This window comes from Myotis davidii, unplaced genomic scaffold (genome assembly GCF_000327345.1).
Source record: "Myotis davidii unplaced genomic scaffold, ASM32734v1 scaffold209, whole genome shotgun sequence".
Classification (NCBI taxonomy): Eukaryota; Metazoa; Chordata; class Mammalia; order Chiroptera; family Vespertilionidae; genus Myotis; species Myotis davidii.
The window spans coordinates 1395815-1413835 of record NW_006300047.1 but is presented as its reverse complement, the minus strand read 5'-3'; the positions used below and the strand labels follow the sequence as shown (position 1 = coordinate 1413835).

Here is an 18021-nt window from a genome sequence, read left to right as displayed (position 1 = left end):
GGGGTTAATACTTTAAATATATTATTTCTCAAAGTGAGATTATCTATGTATATAAAAGACTAAGCCACCATTACAACCGGATGACCAGAAGGACTGGTTGATCAGTCACTATGATGCGCACTGACCACCAGGGGGCAGACACTCAATGCAGGAGCTGCCCCCTGGTGGTCAGTGCACTCCCACAGCCAACCTCCCATGGCCAGCCAACCTCCCACAGTCCCTCCCCCGGTCCCTTTTCCCAGCCAACAGGCCCCAGCCAACCCAGCCCCGATAGGCCCTGATCGCCGGTCAGACCTAGCCCCCCCCCCACCTGTGCATGAATTTCGTGCACCGGGCCTCTAGTTTTAAAATACTTCCTTAGGAATTCCAGTTCTAGCTTTCATCTCTATGGGGTTCTCTGTGCAGTCATCTGTAGTGCATGTTTCTAACCATTTAAGTATAGAATCCCAGTGAAATACCAATGAAAATTACAGCCCATAACCAAAAAATATACATTCTTCTAAAAAATCATCAAATGGGCCCAAAACTATTATCCGTAGAGCCTTAGAAGAGGATCCTTGTTTTAGAGTCTGTTGGGGAATCTTCAAAAGTGAGAACTGGAAAGATTATCAATTAAGATTACTTAACAAGACAAGATGATGACACCTAGATCCTCTGATGACAGTTTTTAAAAATGGGTTTAATCTAAGAGGGATTAAATATTTAGGACCTGTGAATTTAAAAGATTTTTCAATACTAGAATATGTTCCTGAAGGCCAACCATGGTGTCTTCATACCTTAATAACTTACATAATATAATAAAAAATTATCTTAGCATGTTAGCCAGACTACCTTATATTTGATTAAATCCACATAAACTTAAGGAGTTGATGATGAGGAAACGCCAGTTCTCTTTATGCACCAGGTTCAAGAGCTGGTTTTTATTATTTCCAAGAAAATTATATTCAAAGAGTAAAATTTCCTATAAGTGAGGGTTGGTTCTTTATTAGTTTTTATAAAAAATGTAAAAGGTAATTTTTAGAAGTATATTTAATTCATGTTACATCAGAGTCTGACAGTGATCATGAAAGAATTTTAGTGATGGCCTATTAATCCATCAGAAAATACTAATGATCACATTGCAAAAATTACTCCTTAATATCAGTCTTCTCTACATGTAATGTCATTTTATTATTAACTAGAGGCCCAGTGCACAAAATTTGTGTGTGTGGGGGGGGTCCCCCCCCCCTCAGGCCAACCTGCACCCTCTCCAATCTGGGACCCCTCAGGGGATGTCTGACTGCCGGTTTAGGCCCAATCCTGGGGATCGAGCCTAAACCGGCAGTTGGATATCCCTTTCATAATCCAGAACCTCTGGCTCCTTACTGCTCATCTGCCTGACTGCCTGATTGCCCACAACTGCCCCCCTGCCAGCCTGGTTGCCCGCAACTGACCCCCAACTGGCCTGGTTGCCCCCAACTGCCCCCTCTTCCAGTCTGGTCTCCCCTCACTGCCCACCTCTGCCAGGCTGGTCACCCTCAACTGCCCCTCTCTGCTGGCATGGTTGCCCCTAACTGCCCCCCCCCACCAGCCTGGTCGCCCAACCTTCCCCCAGCTGGCTTGATCGCCCTTCACGGCACCCCCCTGCCAACCTGGTTGCCACCAACTGTGACCCCTGCCAGTCTGGTCACCCCTCATTGCCCATAACAGCCCATAACCAAAAAATATACATTCCTCGGCCAGGCTGGTCACCCCACACAGCTTGCTGCTCAGTCATTTGGTCATCCATTTGGCTATTTCAGATGTGACAGCCCCTGGCTCTTTATATATATAGATTTTTCTTAACTTGGGGTAATCTCCTTTGTATTATTTTATGAAAGTTGACAATTCCCAAAATTCATTCAATTGAGTTAATTCTATTATATAAGAAAAAATATACTTACATTATTTGTCCTCCAATGGTTGACTTGCCAGCATCTAAAAGTAATAACATCAACAATATGCAAAGCATAGGTATAAAAAAAATTTTAAAAAGCCAACCAGTACATACATATAACAGAACTATGAAAATATGGTTTAGCATATACTATATAATTAAATCATGCGAAAGCAACAGAAACTGTAGGAATCTATTGGTTAGTTACCTTCTCCCTTGGAAAAAGGAGCTACTAAGTCCCCCTAACAGCTTGATAATGATTTAGAACTACTTTACTGATAAAGAACAAAAGAAAGAATTTTTAAACAGAGTATTCCTTGACCTTCAGCTAAGAGCCAGGCAGCAAATGAATATAAATTACGTAAGGGTAGCCCTGCCAGCATGGCTTAGTGGTTGAGCATCTATTGGTACCTATGAATCAGGAGGTCAGAGTTTGATTCCTCGTCAGAACGTATGCCCAGGTTGTGGGCTCAATCCCCAGTATGGGGTGTACAGGAAGCAGCTGATCAATGATTCTCATCATTGATGTTTCTGCCTCTCTTTCTCCCTTCACCTCTGAAATCAATAAAAATATGGTGTTTTTTTTAAAAACAACAACAACCTACTTTAGAAAAAAAAGAAAAAAAAACCCTAAGGGAGCCTTAGAGAACAGCAAAAATAGCCAAGAGCTGAGACTACATTTAAGTAGTCTGCCTTTCACTTTTGGTAGAGGTTAGTGTTCCTATACAAATTTCAAAGGAGTTCTTGCTACTAAAAAAGTAAAAGGGTGTATCATCATATTCAGGGGAAAGCAGAGATAAAGGGGGGGGGGGAAAAGGACACATAATTGTATTATTTTTCTCCTCAGAATTTTGGGGCTAGGTAGATGATTAAATATCTAAGTAAATCAAATGGGTGGGGGTAGGGGGTTGCTAAATCAGCAACCTATTACTAATTCTTATATACCACAACATTAAACTACACAGTAAAGTTAATACAATAAAATTAATAAATTAAGTTCCCTAGGATAGTAAGATATCATAATATGCTCAGCTATCATCAAAGGCTAATTTACACATTATATAAAAATATACTGAAGCTTTTCTCCCAGCTTCCATGCCATTACAGAATTGTTCATCTGCCCACCCTTTGAGAACAAAGTATTTGTTGACAACTTTCTGCCAGCTAAATAATCTAGCAAATCACAGTTAAGTTTCATGAAACATCTCCAAGTTATTAAAAAGATGTTCTGTTTTATGTACCCAATCATAGCTATGAGTAACTTACCTACATGCCCAATGAATACTACATTTACATGTTCTTTTTTAGGAGCACCTGGTGGTGCAACCACAGATTTGGGTTTTGGTATTTCCTCTTCTTCCTCCATCATTTCTTGGGCATTTTCTTCTGGGGGTTTTCCATCTCCTAAGGAACCACCCCCTGGCTCTGCTTCACTTATTTCTTCTTTGTGCTCCCATGATTCTTCTGGGGACATTTCTGTCTCTCCATTTTCTACTGAAAGAAGGCATTTTAATTTAGTATTCTAAAAAAGATTTGTAACATATACAGGTACTTTAAAACAGAGGTGCTTTCAATAAATGGAACTTGGCATATTTAGCTCCATTTCTAATGTCTAGTGATATATAAGCAAGAAAATCTTTCACAACAGAAATAGATAATAGCTTTCAAGCTGGCCACACTGCTGGCATCACAGCTTGACTCAGATACTATGAGAGTTGCTATTTTACCAAAGCTTCATTTTCATTAGGACAAACAACATGTAAGCAGGACATCTTAACATTCTTAACAGCCCTGTTATTCCAGTGTTAAGATGTCCTGACAGTAGAAAAAGAGAAATTTTTAAATCAGAACATAGGAAAGTGTGAAAGAATTTAGAAAATCTTTTCTTTTTCCTCTGCAATTAATAACTTTGGCTTCAAGTTTATTAATTACCTTGGGAATATGAAACCCTTAAGAGTAATAAGTTACAAGAGGGAAGAAAAATTTTCACGAACTACATGGAACAGATACAAGTATTTAAACTGACTTTAACATTCCTCCATTCAATTCTTTTGTATTTGCAACACTAAATTTGTCAGAGCAGTATTAATGTCTAATTAGTTCTGCTTTCTAAATCTTCATAGCAAAGACTCAATGTCAGTTTTAAATGAAGGCATTATAATAATCATAACACTTACATTTGCACCTTAAATCTTGAGAGTGAAAGAGTTTCTTATTACTGTATTAATATGGTCAGAAATTTTCTTACCAACAGGTTCTGAAAGTTCCATGCTAACAGCTGAATTTGAACCTAGACAAGAAATTGAGATATAATATATATTTACAAAGCAATATCTAGCTTTACACTCCATTACACAACTTGTTTTCTCAAATCAAATAGTGTGTCACATCATAGAAAATTACCTTCACACAACGACTGTTCCTCTTGAGAAGGTTCCACAGGTGCTGTTCAATAGAAATAAGTTCTATTTAAAATTAAGACCTATATATCCATTTTACTTACATTTTAAAAACAAAAGTTCAAAACACAACAAAAATCTCAATCATTCAGATCAATGACTAACTCAGGTATTCCAATTAGAAGTCTCTGTTTAACCTACTTTAAAAAAATAAGTAACTAAAATATATTCATAAAAGCATGCTTATTCTCTTATTTTGCTTCATAAACTTTTCCTTCACAGATATTATAAAAGCAATCTGTTGCCCAGCACAGTTCAAATTTATAAAATTTTTCTCAACAAATACACATTACTTCTCTAAATTCCCTTAGTAGCTCTAGACTAAGAAGGCTATGATTAGCCCTTTTTAAGATTTTATAATCACATTATCATCAAGATCCTCAAATAAATTATATTTGATTAATAAAATAAAGTACTTCAGATAAAATCCTCCAACTATATATAGGCCTTTACAACATCTCAGAAAGGCAATTACAATGATGCCAGTTTTGCCCTATGTTAAAATTCTAAGGTAAAGCACAATCCCATTTCCACACCACAAATCTACCTATGACATCACGAGAAGAGATATATACTGTTCCCCAACTATGCTTAAACTTATTTTTTATATCTGATAAACCTAAATGATACTCTAATATGAAAGTATCCCTGCTTTAAAGAATCTGCAAAATACAAAAAGACATCAAAGAATTTGAAGTCACATAAATCCTACACACAAAGTAATATATAATAATAAAAGCGTAATATGCGGATGTCCTTCCAGACAAAGCCAGGGCTGCGAGGGAAGCCGGTGCCAGCAGCCGGGGAGGGAAGTCCTACTCTTGCCCAAATTTCGTGCATCGGGCCTCCAGTAAAGAATAATTAGTCTGGCTGGTGTGGCTCAGTGGTTGAGCATAGACTTATGAACCAGGAGGTCACGGTTCAATTTCCAGTCAGGGCACTTGCCCAGGTTGCAGGCTCAATCCCCAGTGTGGGGAGGTACAGGAGGCAGCTGATCAATGATTCTCTCTCATCATTGATGTTTCTATCTTTCTCCCTCCCTCTCTGAAATCAATAAAAATATATTTACTTAAAAAATAATTAATTCAAAACCAGCAAAAACTCATTTTAAAGTCACTGCCGGGGGAGAGGGGCTAGGTAAAAGGTAAAAGGGAGGTTAAATGGTGATGGAAAGAATCTTGACTTGGGGTGGTGAACACAATATAATATACAGATGATGTATTATAGACTTGTACCCCTGAAACCTATATAATTTTATTAGCCAATATAACCACAATAAATTATAATAAAAAATAATAAAATAACTGCCAGAAAATATTAACACCTATAAGAGTCAAGAAAAGGTATTGGACCGAACCTTTAATAACAACAAGTGTTGAAGAAAGCAATTTCCTGCCCCTGAAAGGTAAAGGGCAATTAAGGCTTTCTGATAGAAATGACATATCGAGTATCACTTAGGAAGATCATTCTGTGGGAGTATATAGAAGAAATAGAGAGGGAAAGACACTACAGGCAGAAAGACCAGCATCACTACTACAAAAAAGCATGCCATTATGATAACTGAGCAATAAAACTAGAGGTGGGGTTAAGTGCACAGATAATGGATGGAACATCTAACAGGATTAGGAATAAAGAGTGAAAGGTTTAAGATGACCCCCCCCCCCGCCCCCGCAACCTATGTTACAGAAATGGGGGGGTGGGAGCAGAAATCATTTCAACTAGGTTTAGAAGGGAACAGGATTGTACTTCAGACATAATAGAGATTAACCTTTTTTCATTTTCCTATTTCAAAGCAAAATTTGTGGGTAAGGAAAAAATATTCAATTTTGAGATGAAGCCAGGCAATGCTAAGTGAATAAAGTTCATATGCCACCCTAGAGATGGAAGAGGTGGCATGTAGTAGTAAAAGAGGCTAGAACTGAGCTGACTCCTGACTTTAAATCATGACTTGTCACTAACAAGTTGTAAGATGCAATTATTTCATTGTAATTATGGAAATTAGTGCCATCCACCTGACAGGATTATTGAACAGATTAAATGAAGGAACAAAACAAAACCTTTGTTTAGTGAGAAATAACTTCTGACACCTATCAGATATTCAACAAGTGATAGTCTTCATACCCTAACATGTACTGAGTATCAACTAAATTTTATCAGCATATACTGAGTATCTATTATGGCCACACAGGGATACCAAGCTCTCACAAATCGATACAATGCTGGATGTGGGGGTAACACTAACTCCAACTAATGGTTTTTTTTAATTTACTTATCTTTACTGTTGAAAGTATTACATTTGTTGTCTACTTTTCTCCCCATTGACCCTTTCTAGCCCGCTCTGTCCCCGACCCCAGGCTTTCACCACACTATTAGTCTGTGTCCATGGGTTAATATCTCCCCACCCACCCACCCTTCCCCGCCTTCTCTATGAGATTCCAGTCTGTTCCATGTCTCCATGTCTCTGGATCCAGTTTACTTTGTTCATTAGATTCCACATATGAGTGAGATCATGTGATACTTGTCTTTCTCTGACTGATCTCACTTAGCATGATACTCTCCAGGTCCTTCCATGCTGTCTCAAAGGGTGAGATACTTGTTTTTTTACTGCTGCATAGTATTTGATGGTATAAATGTACCATAGCTTTTTTTATCCATTCATCTACTGATAGACACTTGGGCTATGTCCAGATCCTGGCTATTGTAAATTGTGCTGGTATGAACATAGGGGTACATACATTCTTTCTGATTGGTGTTTCGGGTTTCTTAGGGTATATTCCTAGATGTGGGATCACTGGGTCAAATGGCAGTTCCATATTTAATTTTTTTAAGGATACTTCATACTGTTTTCCATAATGGCTAAACCAGTCTGCATTCCCACCAGCAGTGTACTAGGGTTCCGTTTTCTCCACATCCTTGCCAACACTTGTCATTTATTGATTTTTTGATGACAGCCATTCTGGCAGGTGTGAGGTGATACCTCATTGTTATTTTAATTTGCATCTCTTGGATGATTAGTGACTTTGAGCATTTTTTCATGTCTATTGGTCTTCTGTATGTGCACTTTGGAGAAGTGTGTATTTAGATCCTTTGCCCATTTTTTAATTGGATTGTATGTCTTCCTTTTTTTAAGTGGAATGAGTTCCTTATATACTTTGGATATTAACCTCTTATCAGATGTATCATTGGCAAATATGTTTTCCCATGGAGTGGGCTCATTTTCATTTTGTTGATGGTTTCTTTTGCTGTGCAGCAGCTTATTTTGAAATAGTCCTATTTATTTATTTTCTCCTTTGTTTCCTTTACCCTAGGAGATATATCAGCAAAAATACTGTTCCAAGAGAAGTCTGAAATTTTGTGTCTATGGTTTCCTCTAGGATTTTTATGGTTTCACAACTTACATTTAAGTATTTTTGAGTTTATTCTTGGGTATGGTGTAAGTTGGTAGTCTAGTTTCATTTTTTTGCATGTACCTGTCCAAAATTCCCAACACCATTTATTGAAGAGACTATCTTTACTCCATTGTATGCTCTTACCTCGTTTGGCAAATATTAATTTATATTAATTAATATTTTGGGTTTTTTGTTTTGTTTTGTTAATCCTCACCCAAGGGTATTTTTTTCCATTGATTTTTAGAGAGTAGAGGGGAGAAAGAGATAGTGATAGAGACAAACATTGATGTCAGATAGAAACATCGATTGGTTTTCTTCCTCATGCACACCAACCAGGGTAGGGATCGAACCTGCAACCCAGGTATGTGCCTTTGACCAGGAATCGAACCTTCGACCCTTTGATTCACAGGCTGACACCCTAACCCAGCCGTGCCCAGCCGTGGGCAAAATACAGCCCGCGGGCCGAATCCGGCCCGTTTGAAATGAATAAAACTGAAAAAAAAAAAAAAAAGACCGTACCCTTTTATGTAATGATGTTTACTTTGAATTTATATCAGTTCACACAAACACTCCATCCATGCTTTTGTTCCGGCCCTCCGGTCCAGTTTAAGAACCCATTGTGGCCCTCGAGTCAAAAAGTTTGCCCACCCCCTGCTCTAACCACTGAGCAAACCAGCCAGGGCTTTATTGAACTTTTTTGTGCTGTTTGCTCTCTCATTTAAATTCCCTCAAAAACCCTATGAAATACTATAATCACCACCATCTAACATACAGACATAACAGACTCAACTGGGCTTTTACAAGTTATACAAGTGCCTTTCCTCAAACAACCTCTGTGGAAAATCAGTCAATAAAAGTAAACTAAGCCCTAACTGGTTTGGCTTAGTGGATGGAGTGTCAGCCTGCAGACTCAAGGGTCCCAGGTTCGATTCCAGTCAGGGCATGTACCTTGGTTGCGGGCACATCCCCAGTGGGGAGTGTTTCAGCTGATGGATGTTTCTCTCTCATCAATGTTTCTAACTCTCTATCCCTCTCCCTTCCTCTCTGTAAAAAAAAAAAATCAATAAAATATATTTTTTTTAAAAAGTAAACTAAGTTATGATGTACAAGTATTTTAAAACAGGAAAAGGATTGAGACAACTATTATAGTGGGCTCCCCCTCCTCACCTAATAAGATAGCCCCCAAACTATAAGTGAGCTTTTCAAAATGAAAAGTACATACACTGACCACCTAGTTCTAGAACCAACTCTTAGATTTACAAAAATACAGTATTTATACTTTACACACATAAAGCTGTAAAGTACTTCTTAGAACAGTGACATCAGTCATGAGACCACCTCCACATGGCTGCATAATGTAGCATAATAAAAAAACATCTGTTCCGTTTTATTTTCCAAAACATCCTACATTTATAATGTTTAAGTTTGTAAAGCTCACAGAGGCAGAGAGTCAAGTATCACAAGCAATGAAAATGCTTAATACACTGAAACTAATACAAAATAATACTGAATGTGAACTGTAATGGAAAAGAAAATAAACCCTAGCCCCGTGGTCGGCAAACTGCGGCTCTTTGGCCCCTTGAGTGTGGCTCTTCCTAAGCCTTAGGAGTACCCTAATTAAGTTAATAACAATGTACCTACCTATATAGTTTAAGTTTAAAAAATTTGGCTCTCAAAAGAAATTTCAATCGCTATACTATTGATATTTGGCTCTGTTGACTAATGAGTTTGCCGACCACTGCCCTAGCCAGTCTGGCTCAGTGGATAGAGCTTTCGTCCTGCAGACCTAAGGGATTCTGGTCAAGGGCATGTGCCTCGCTTGGAGGCTCCTCCCCAGCCCAGCACCCCTGGTTGGGGTGCATGCAGAAGGCAACTAGTCGATGTGTTTCTCCCACATCAATATTCCTCTCTGTCTTTCCTTCTCTCTAAAACTCAATGGAAAAATATCCTCGGGTGAGGATTGAAAAAAGAAAAGAAAAGAAATGTTTAATTACAGGTAATGATGGTATTAAAGGGCTCAAAAGTAAGAAGTTGACCAGTTTCATTATGTTGGAAAAAAGCTTTCCATGTATTCAGATGATGGATCACATTTATAAACCTTAGCAATATTTGCCAACTGATGTTTTGGAACAATGAGCCAGAAAAATAACAGATACAGCAAAATGTTTTTTAAATGTAAACTTCTCAATATAGTTGTACCCAGTATTCACAAATGCACGAGCAACCTTCTCTTGTTAATTCTACTCTGGTCTTATTCATAATGCATATGACATCCAGATTTTACTGACTACTAAATGAGCAGGGGTGTAGAATTCTACTAAGCCCAAAGTCACTGCTCATGGTTAGCAAACAGATGACCACTCTAATTAGAGACTGACCTATCAGAGACTGCATGGTTTGTGTCTGCTAGTGAAAGAGAAGTTAGTAAATCTCCTGAGGAATGAAATTATGGTTTCATATTTCCAGTGGTATCTCTATGTTCAGAAACACACCCTGATCAAATATTCAAAACAGGAACCATTCTAATTAAGTGGAAAAGTTATCCGAGTGTGGCAGGTTTTTTTGTTGTTTAATATATTTTTATTGATTTCAGAGAGGAATGGAGAGGGAGCGAGAGATAGAAACATCAATGATGAGAAAAATTGATCAGCTGCCTCCTGCACATACCACTCTATGGATAGAGCCTGCAACCTGGGAATCTGACTGGGACCCAACTGTGACCTTACGGTTCATAGGTGAACGCTCAACCACTAAGCTATGCTGGCTGGGCTGAGTGTATCAGTTTTGAATAAAACTATACCCCAAATTGAAAGAGAAACTAATATTACTGTTTATGATAAAGGAAGACTAATGAACTGGCTATTACTAATGAACTAGGTATATTACCACAAATTTTAAAACAAGAAGTGCAAAAATTTTAACAGAAGAGTCAGTAGTTTAGTACAGATGATAATCTGGATTTCTAAATAGTTAAAATTTGGTCATAGAGAAATAAACCAGTCAGACAAAAAAGGTCACATGTTGTATGATTACATTTATATAAATATTCAGAATATGTAAATCCATAAAGACAGAAAGGAGATTGGTGGTTGCTGGAAGCTGGGAGAAAAGGGAAAGTGGAGATTAACTATTTAATGGGTAGGAGTTTCCTTTTAGGGTGATAAAAAAATATTTTGGAGCTAGATAGAGTGGTAATTATACAACACTGACTAAATTGTTCACTTTAAAATGGTTAATATTGCCTGGCTGGTGTGGCTCAGACCTATGAACCAGGGGGTCAAGGTTTGATTCCTGGCCAGGGCACAGGCCCACTTGCAGGCTTGATCCCCAGTCGGGGGCATGCAGGAGGCAACCAATCAGTGATTCTCATGACTGATGTTTTATTCCCTCTCCTTCTCTCTCCTTTCCTCTCTGAAATCAATAACATATATATAAAAAAACAACCACAAAAACACAGGGAATTGGGGTCTGAAATGGAGTAATTCAATTTACATTATTTCTAATGGGAAGCAATGCTTCAGTTTTTGAACAGCTTTCTGGAACAAATTAAATTCGAGAACCCAGGTTCCACTGTAAATTTCCTTAGAGCAAAACCATTTATTAAAAAAAAAAAACAAATTAAAAAACCCAAATACATTGATAGCCCAGCCATGCTTCTTTAAAATCTATTGAAAACAAGTATAAAACTTTTAAGAAGCTTTGGTATGAATCACCAATTGACAGCTAAAAATGAAATCTGAGACCTTAGAACAATCAAGAACCTTCAGCCGGTGAACAAATTCTTGCTTCCCAAAGATTTCTAAGAATTATGAGTAGAAATTCTAAATTAGCATGCCTCACAGATACACTAGTCAGAATTGCAGTAACCAAACTCACTGCTATTTAATGAGAAAAGGAGTGTAAAAGATATCTGATACTCAACTTTAGCAAATTCCTAGCAAACTTAAAAAACTTAAGATATTCACGATACTTAGAAAATAGATCCTTAGTTTTATCATTAGGGTGACAAGATTGAAATTATTTACAACATAAGGCAATCTGTGAACAATTATTATTTGCAGCTTTGAAAGCCCTCTGAACCCTCTGTATGGCCCTCTTACCATGTTGTGTCTTCCATTAGAGTAAATCTGATCTCTTTCTAGACTCCTTGAGAACAATATATTCATCTTGGTGCTGTCATTTCAAGTGCCTAGAACAGCATCCTGCATTCTGTAGGCAGTTCATTAATTGTTATACATATATCTGAGCAAAACCAGATTCACATCTCAAAAATTTCCATTCTAATACTGCTAACTCACCCCGCCCCCATAAGGTTATCCAGTCTCATTTTTTCTTTCTCTTCAACCAGAAAAACAATACTATTTCAACACTAAGACATTTCCTCCCGAGCAAACAAAAGCAAGCAAAACCAAGCTTAAAATCTGTCCTCTATAATATCTCCCTAACTTGCCCTGATTAATTGCTGCCCTTTCATGCAATACAATTCAGAAAAGGTGAAAAATAAAGGACAAAAGAATGCAAAAAGCTGTGTACTCACTGCACTAAATAAAACTTGTTCCAAAGACAGTTTATTCTCAATCAAAATTTCTAACAGTTTAAACAACTGCTCAATATGGCACAGCACTTGTTCCCTAAATCCTCCTGCTCAAGTCATTCAAGCATGTAAAATCATGAAACAAGGGCCCAAAATCAATTATCTAATAATCAGTAAGTCAAGATTGGGGAAGTGGGGGAGGAGAGACAGCACAGCCTCGGCCCTAGCCACCAATGGTTTGAGGATTCAATTCCCGGTCAAGTGCAGGTACCTGAGCTACAGGTTAGATCCCTGCCCATGCAGGAGGCAACCAATTAATGTCTGTCTGTCTCTCTCCCTCCTTCCCACTCTCTCTTAAAAAAAAAAAATCAAAAGAAAAAATATCCTCAGGTGAAGATTAACAAATACACACACACCCACACACACACACACGCGACACTCTAGGAGCAATAGATTCCCCTGATCTCCTCTGTCCACTCTCTCTTAAAAAAAAAAAATCAAAAGAAAAAATATCCTCAGGTGAAGATTAACAAATACACACACACCCACACACACACACACGAGACACTCTAGGAGCAATAGTTTCCCCTGATCTCCTCTGTTCACTCTATTCCATTTACTGTCCCAAAGAAACCTGAAAAATCCTGTATATTAGAATTGTTATTGTAGGCATTTCAGTCTTAGAGGAAAAAGAAAACAAATCTAAAGCCAAGAACCTTATTTATCTAAACTTATCTATCAGTCAACAGGTAATCCTATATAATAAAGAGCTAATATGCAAATGGTCATCACACCCTCATGATGTAAAGACACTCAACACTGGGGGGACAAGCCAGGCACAAATGAGCTCGCAAGAGAGCAATGGGGACTAACCAGGCTGAGGCCTGCAAGAGGGACAAGCCGCCTGGCACCTGCGGCTACAACCCCAGCAAAGCCGCCTACCCACGGTCCCCTGCAGCTGCAGCCAGCCTGGGTCCTGGGTGCCTGCGGCCAGCCAGAGGGAGGGAAGCCCGGGTCCTGGGTGTGGGGCGATCAGGCAGGCAGGCAGGCAGGCAGGCAGGCGAGTGGTTAGGAGCCAGCGGTCTGGGGTTGTGAGAAGCAGTTGAACATCTCCTGAGGGGTCCTGGATTTGAGAGGATGCAGGCAGGTCTGAGGGGATCCCCACCCCATGCACGAATTTCATGCACCGGGCCTCTAGTGTTTAATAATAATAAAGTTTAAGAGTTCTTCTGGAGGAAACAAGCATTAGCAGTTTGATTCTGTATCTTCTCTACTCTGGGGCTCCAAAGACATTCTTTGAGACTACTGAATGATTAACAAGCATCCACCAAGTAACAAGCCTTCTAGTGAAGGTGGATGACACTTTGTTGCATAACTTGGTGAATATACTAAAAACAACTGAACAGTACATTTCTGAAAGGTGAACTTCATGTTATATTAATATCTCAATCATTAAAAAAAAATTCCTTCCCCCCCATACAGGCATTCAGTGAAAACCAAGCACTACAAAACAAATATTTCTTTTTAAAATTCAAGTTCCACAATATAATGTGCTACATTTTGGAGACAGATCTTCCTCTGAGGACTGCTGGTTTTATTCTATACTTATTTTTTTAATGGCAGAGTTTTGAGAAATGTTTAGGGTGAAACAGTGGAAAGAGCATTACACATTACTTTAGAAGCCAGGGCTGCTCTTAAATCCAAGTGCTATAGTCTGAATATTTGCGCCCCACCTCTACCCCCCAAATTCTTAAGTTGAAATCCTAACACCTGAAGTGATAGTATTAGGTAGGGCCTTTGGAGGGTCCTACGTCATGAGAGTGGAGCCCTCATGAATGGGATTACTGTCTTTACAAAGAGCTCTCTTGCCCCTGCTGCCATAAGAGGACACAAGAAGTCAACAGTCTAGAAGAGGGCCCTTGCCCAACCAGGCTGGCACCCTGATCATTGACTTGCAGCCTCCAGGACTGTGAGCAATAAATGTCTGGTTTTTATCAGCTGTAATATTTTGTTATAGCAGCCCAAATGGACTAAGACACCAAGTAACTAACCCTGATTAGCACTGCTAAACCTACTTTTCATTTACTGAAGAAAAAAATAAAAAACTGAACTAGGTGCAAACTGGAACTTAAAGTACATTCTACTTAGAAAATGTTTGTTCTGGTATATATAACCCTTGTCTTCATATTTTCATTCATTTTAGCACCTCTACTTTGAAGAGCAATTACTTAGCCAATTTACTTGGCTCTGTACAGAGTATTGAACTAAAATGAATTACACCTAAATGGGTTCTACTTAGTCATGTCTTTGGAACCCTATATTAAATTTTCAAAGAGATCCTAGGTCAACACTGAAACCTAAGCTGGGATGGCCGGAAACAGGTATAACCAGCAGCCTTCTAGGGAAGGTGGATGACACTGTACAAAAGCACCTTCCTCTACTGATTGCTCAAGGTGCCCCTATAAAATTTAAAAAAAAAGAAATTAGCCTGTTTTCAGGATAAATGACATATTCATCCTAGACAAAAACTTTAAAAGTCATTCATCCTAGTGCTCTATCTCTAGATTCCTTCAAGTGCTCTCTGGTATCTAGTTTAAATACACACACACACACACACACACACACACACACACAGCAAATTTCAGCTATGGCTTAACAACAAAAGAAACATGTTAGCCCTACTGTCTTATTTCCTCACTATAAAAAAAATTGCAAACTTTATGATTCCTCCTTTGTAAACTCAATCTAAGTGCTGTTTCCATTTTCCCCCCTATTGTTTCCAAGCATAGTTTTCTGCTCTGATGGTATTTTATGGACTTAAATGGGCTTGGAACATGCAATCCAACAGTCCCACAGAACTCAGGACCTCAATTTAGAAAATCCATTCTTTTTCAAATAGATATCCTACAAAGGATAATTTTTTAAAACATAACTCACATTTTGTAGAAGCAGCTGGTAAAGTCTGTAACATCAAAATAAGTCTCTGATAAAAAAGAAAAAGTTGACCATAATGTAGGGACTTTCCTTACAACCACTTACCTACACATTTGTACATCTCTAACTCCCAGTAGGTCACAGAGAAAAGAATTAAGAGTAAAACTGCAAATTAGCAACTATCAGGAAGAGGAAAGTTCTCCTGGGTAAGAGTTAATGCCTAACCCAGAACTCATTGTTCAGTATGAGTTTTGATACATATAAGAAGGGACATGAGCCCTAGCCGCCTTGGCTCAGTGAATAGAGCATTAGTCTGCAGACTGAAGAATCCCAGGTTCGATTCCGGTCAAGGGCACATGCCTGGGTTGCAGGCTCAATCCCCAGTCATGGGGCGTGCAGGAGGCAGCCGATCAGTGATTCTCTCTCATCATTAATGTTTCTATCTCTCTCTCATTCTCCCTTCCGCTCTGAAATCAATAAAAAAATATATTTTTTTAAAAAAAAGAAGGAACATGATACCTAAAATGCTGGTTCCAGGACTGTAGGATTAATCATTTAAAAAGCATAGAATATAAGGAAAATATCAACCATACTGCTTTAGTATTTTAATTTTGATGTTGATAACACTATAACAAAGATGACTTCTTTTTCTTATTAGGGTTTTATCTTGGGAACACAATATCTGGATTTATGTCTTATTCTTTAGGTATTTTGTATATCCCGAAGATCTGTACTATTCTAGGGAGTGATAGCTTAGGAGTGAAGATGATTTGAACTTATTCGTGTTTAGAGGGTATCTGAAATTAAACCAAGCAGATCCATCTACTCAGACCCTAACCATTGCCCTAAAGTAAATTGCTTGAAGAAATCAGTTCCTAACGATTATAGGTGGAGAGTTTTTGATGTCCATATTCAAGTGTAGATCAAAGAAGCTCAAATACAAGGATTGTGGACTGACTGAAATGACAACTGGATTGAGCAAAAAAGGGATGAAGACGATTAAGACTCAAACTCAGGATAAACTAAGGCAATGGAAGGACTCAGACAGAACATGTGAAATTCCTTAAATAAAAATTTATTAGCTTAAAAAAAAAGTTAATGCCTAGTCATTCAACAACTGACCACTATTCCAGACCACTGCTCTAAGGATAGCTGTCCCTGATGACTGATGGCTGTCCCTGAATGGCTAATAGGTATAGCTAGGCTGGAAATAGGTCTAGCTATAGTGGTGCTGATGGCTCCAGAGTAAGGAGGGAGGACCAAAAAGAAAATGTCTGGATAAAAGGGATCTGTATGATAAAGCCCTGGAAATAAGCACTTTTAGGAGCTGTTAAGTAGATTAGTTTAAGTAGCCAAAATGGCTTGATATAGGCAAATAAATAAAAGCTAAGTAAGCTTCATTGTTAAAAGGGAAAACATCAAACAACCACACAAGCAAAAGAAATACATCAATAAAACAACCAAATCCAAACTGTGTGCTCACATATGTACATACTTGCAAAAGTATTTCTCCAAAGTCTCTTTTTGCCTCTAGAGAGAAAAATTGTAGCAAAAGTTTCTGAAGAAACTAAACTTATATGGTGTCCACTTATCTAAGAAGTACTATAATATAGAACTTTAAAGAGAAATCAACAATCTGCTCTCACAAATTGCTGGGAATAACTACGATCCAGTTCCAGACCCTCACTAGACTGCAAGGACATTCAGCCCTTCCCTTTTTCTCTTTAAGCTAATACTGACAGTTCCTAAAATAAGCAACTTTTATTTATGTATGTATTTATTTATTTATTTAATCCTCACCTGAGGACATTTTTTCCTTTGCTTTTCAGAGAGTGGAAGGGAGGGAGGGATGGTGCGAGAGAAACCTTGGCCGGGAACCAAACCCACGATCCTGGGCGGACAGATGTTCTAACCAGATAGCAACACCGGCCAGGACAATAAGCAAGTTTTACATAAGGAGAATACTTAAGTGCACTCATTTGATATTTCTACAAAATCAGTACCTGAAAGCATGCTATTACTGAAGCAGCCCCTAAATACAGGCAGATTTTTAAAGACCGAACTTAACTTGAAACCACTGAAAGTTTGTCTACTACCTAAGGTCAGAACCGCACATGGCTACTATTAAGTTATAACAAATGCTCGTCTCTGAATAGACTAGTTAACTGACACATAACGTAAAAAAAGTGACGTATACCCAACAACCTGAGTAAGGTAAACGATTTTGACACATTGAAAATTCTAAGCCTGTCACTGACGGAGGAAAGTCCAAGTCCCACTTCAGAAAGGGAGCACACAAATTAATGTGATTTCCTACCCATGTCAAATGAGGTGCTCTACCTTTGTGACATTTTGTGAACTCTACAAGCTTACAAAATGCGAAGGGTGAAAAAGATCTTTGTATTGATAGCCAACAGTTTCTGTCGGATCATAAGACTGCAATGCATCTTGGGATTCCTTTAGACCGGTCGGTGCCACAGATATTTAACACGTAATTACAGTTTCAATAATAGAAGTTGCAGCAAGAGACGCTCTCTCCTAGGCCTCAGGATGAAGAGAAAACTCGATTCGTCCTCCCCAACTCCTCGGACCTTTCAACGCCCACCTACAGACTCGGGATTCCATCTGTCCTCACTTCTAGGCCTCGTGTTACTGCCCTGCCGCCGCCCCCTCTCCGTTCCATACGGTTCCCGGCTTAAGTGGGGAACTGGGGCCCGGAGCCCGGCCCCAAGCCCAGACCGTGTCCCCGGCGCGCTTCTCCCGCCCCGCCCGGCCCTCCGCCGCGGCCCC

At 38.8% G+C, this 18021-nt stretch overlaps 1 protein-coding gene across 4 annotated transcripts in view; it reads right to left on the bottom strand.

The window, feature by feature from the left end:
- Nucleotides 1–18021, bottom strand: part of GSPT1 (G1 to S phase transition 1) — a 58181-nt gene that overhangs the window by 39356 nt on the left and 804 nt on the right. The window contains exons 1-5 of one of the 4 annotated variants that reach the window (XM_015572133.1): nucleotides 7908–7912; nucleotides 4319–4360; nucleotides 4164–4205; nucleotides 3182–3409; nucleotides 1923–1956 (exon numbers count right to left, since the gene is read on the bottom strand). In XM_015572133.1, coding sequence (XP_015427619.1) covers nucleotides 1923–1956; nucleotides 3182–3409; nucleotides 4164–4185 — 284 coding nt within the window. In that variant the 5' untranslated portion in view covers nucleotides 4186–4205; nucleotides 4319–4360; nucleotides 7908–7912. Of the gene's footprint in view, nucleotides 1–1922; nucleotides 1957–3181; nucleotides 3410–4092; nucleotides 4206–4318; nucleotides 4361–7907; nucleotides 7913–18021 lie in introns of those variants that run through there. The other 3 variants (XM_006776279.2, XM_015572132.1, XM_015572134.1) reach the window with 3 other exon arrangements.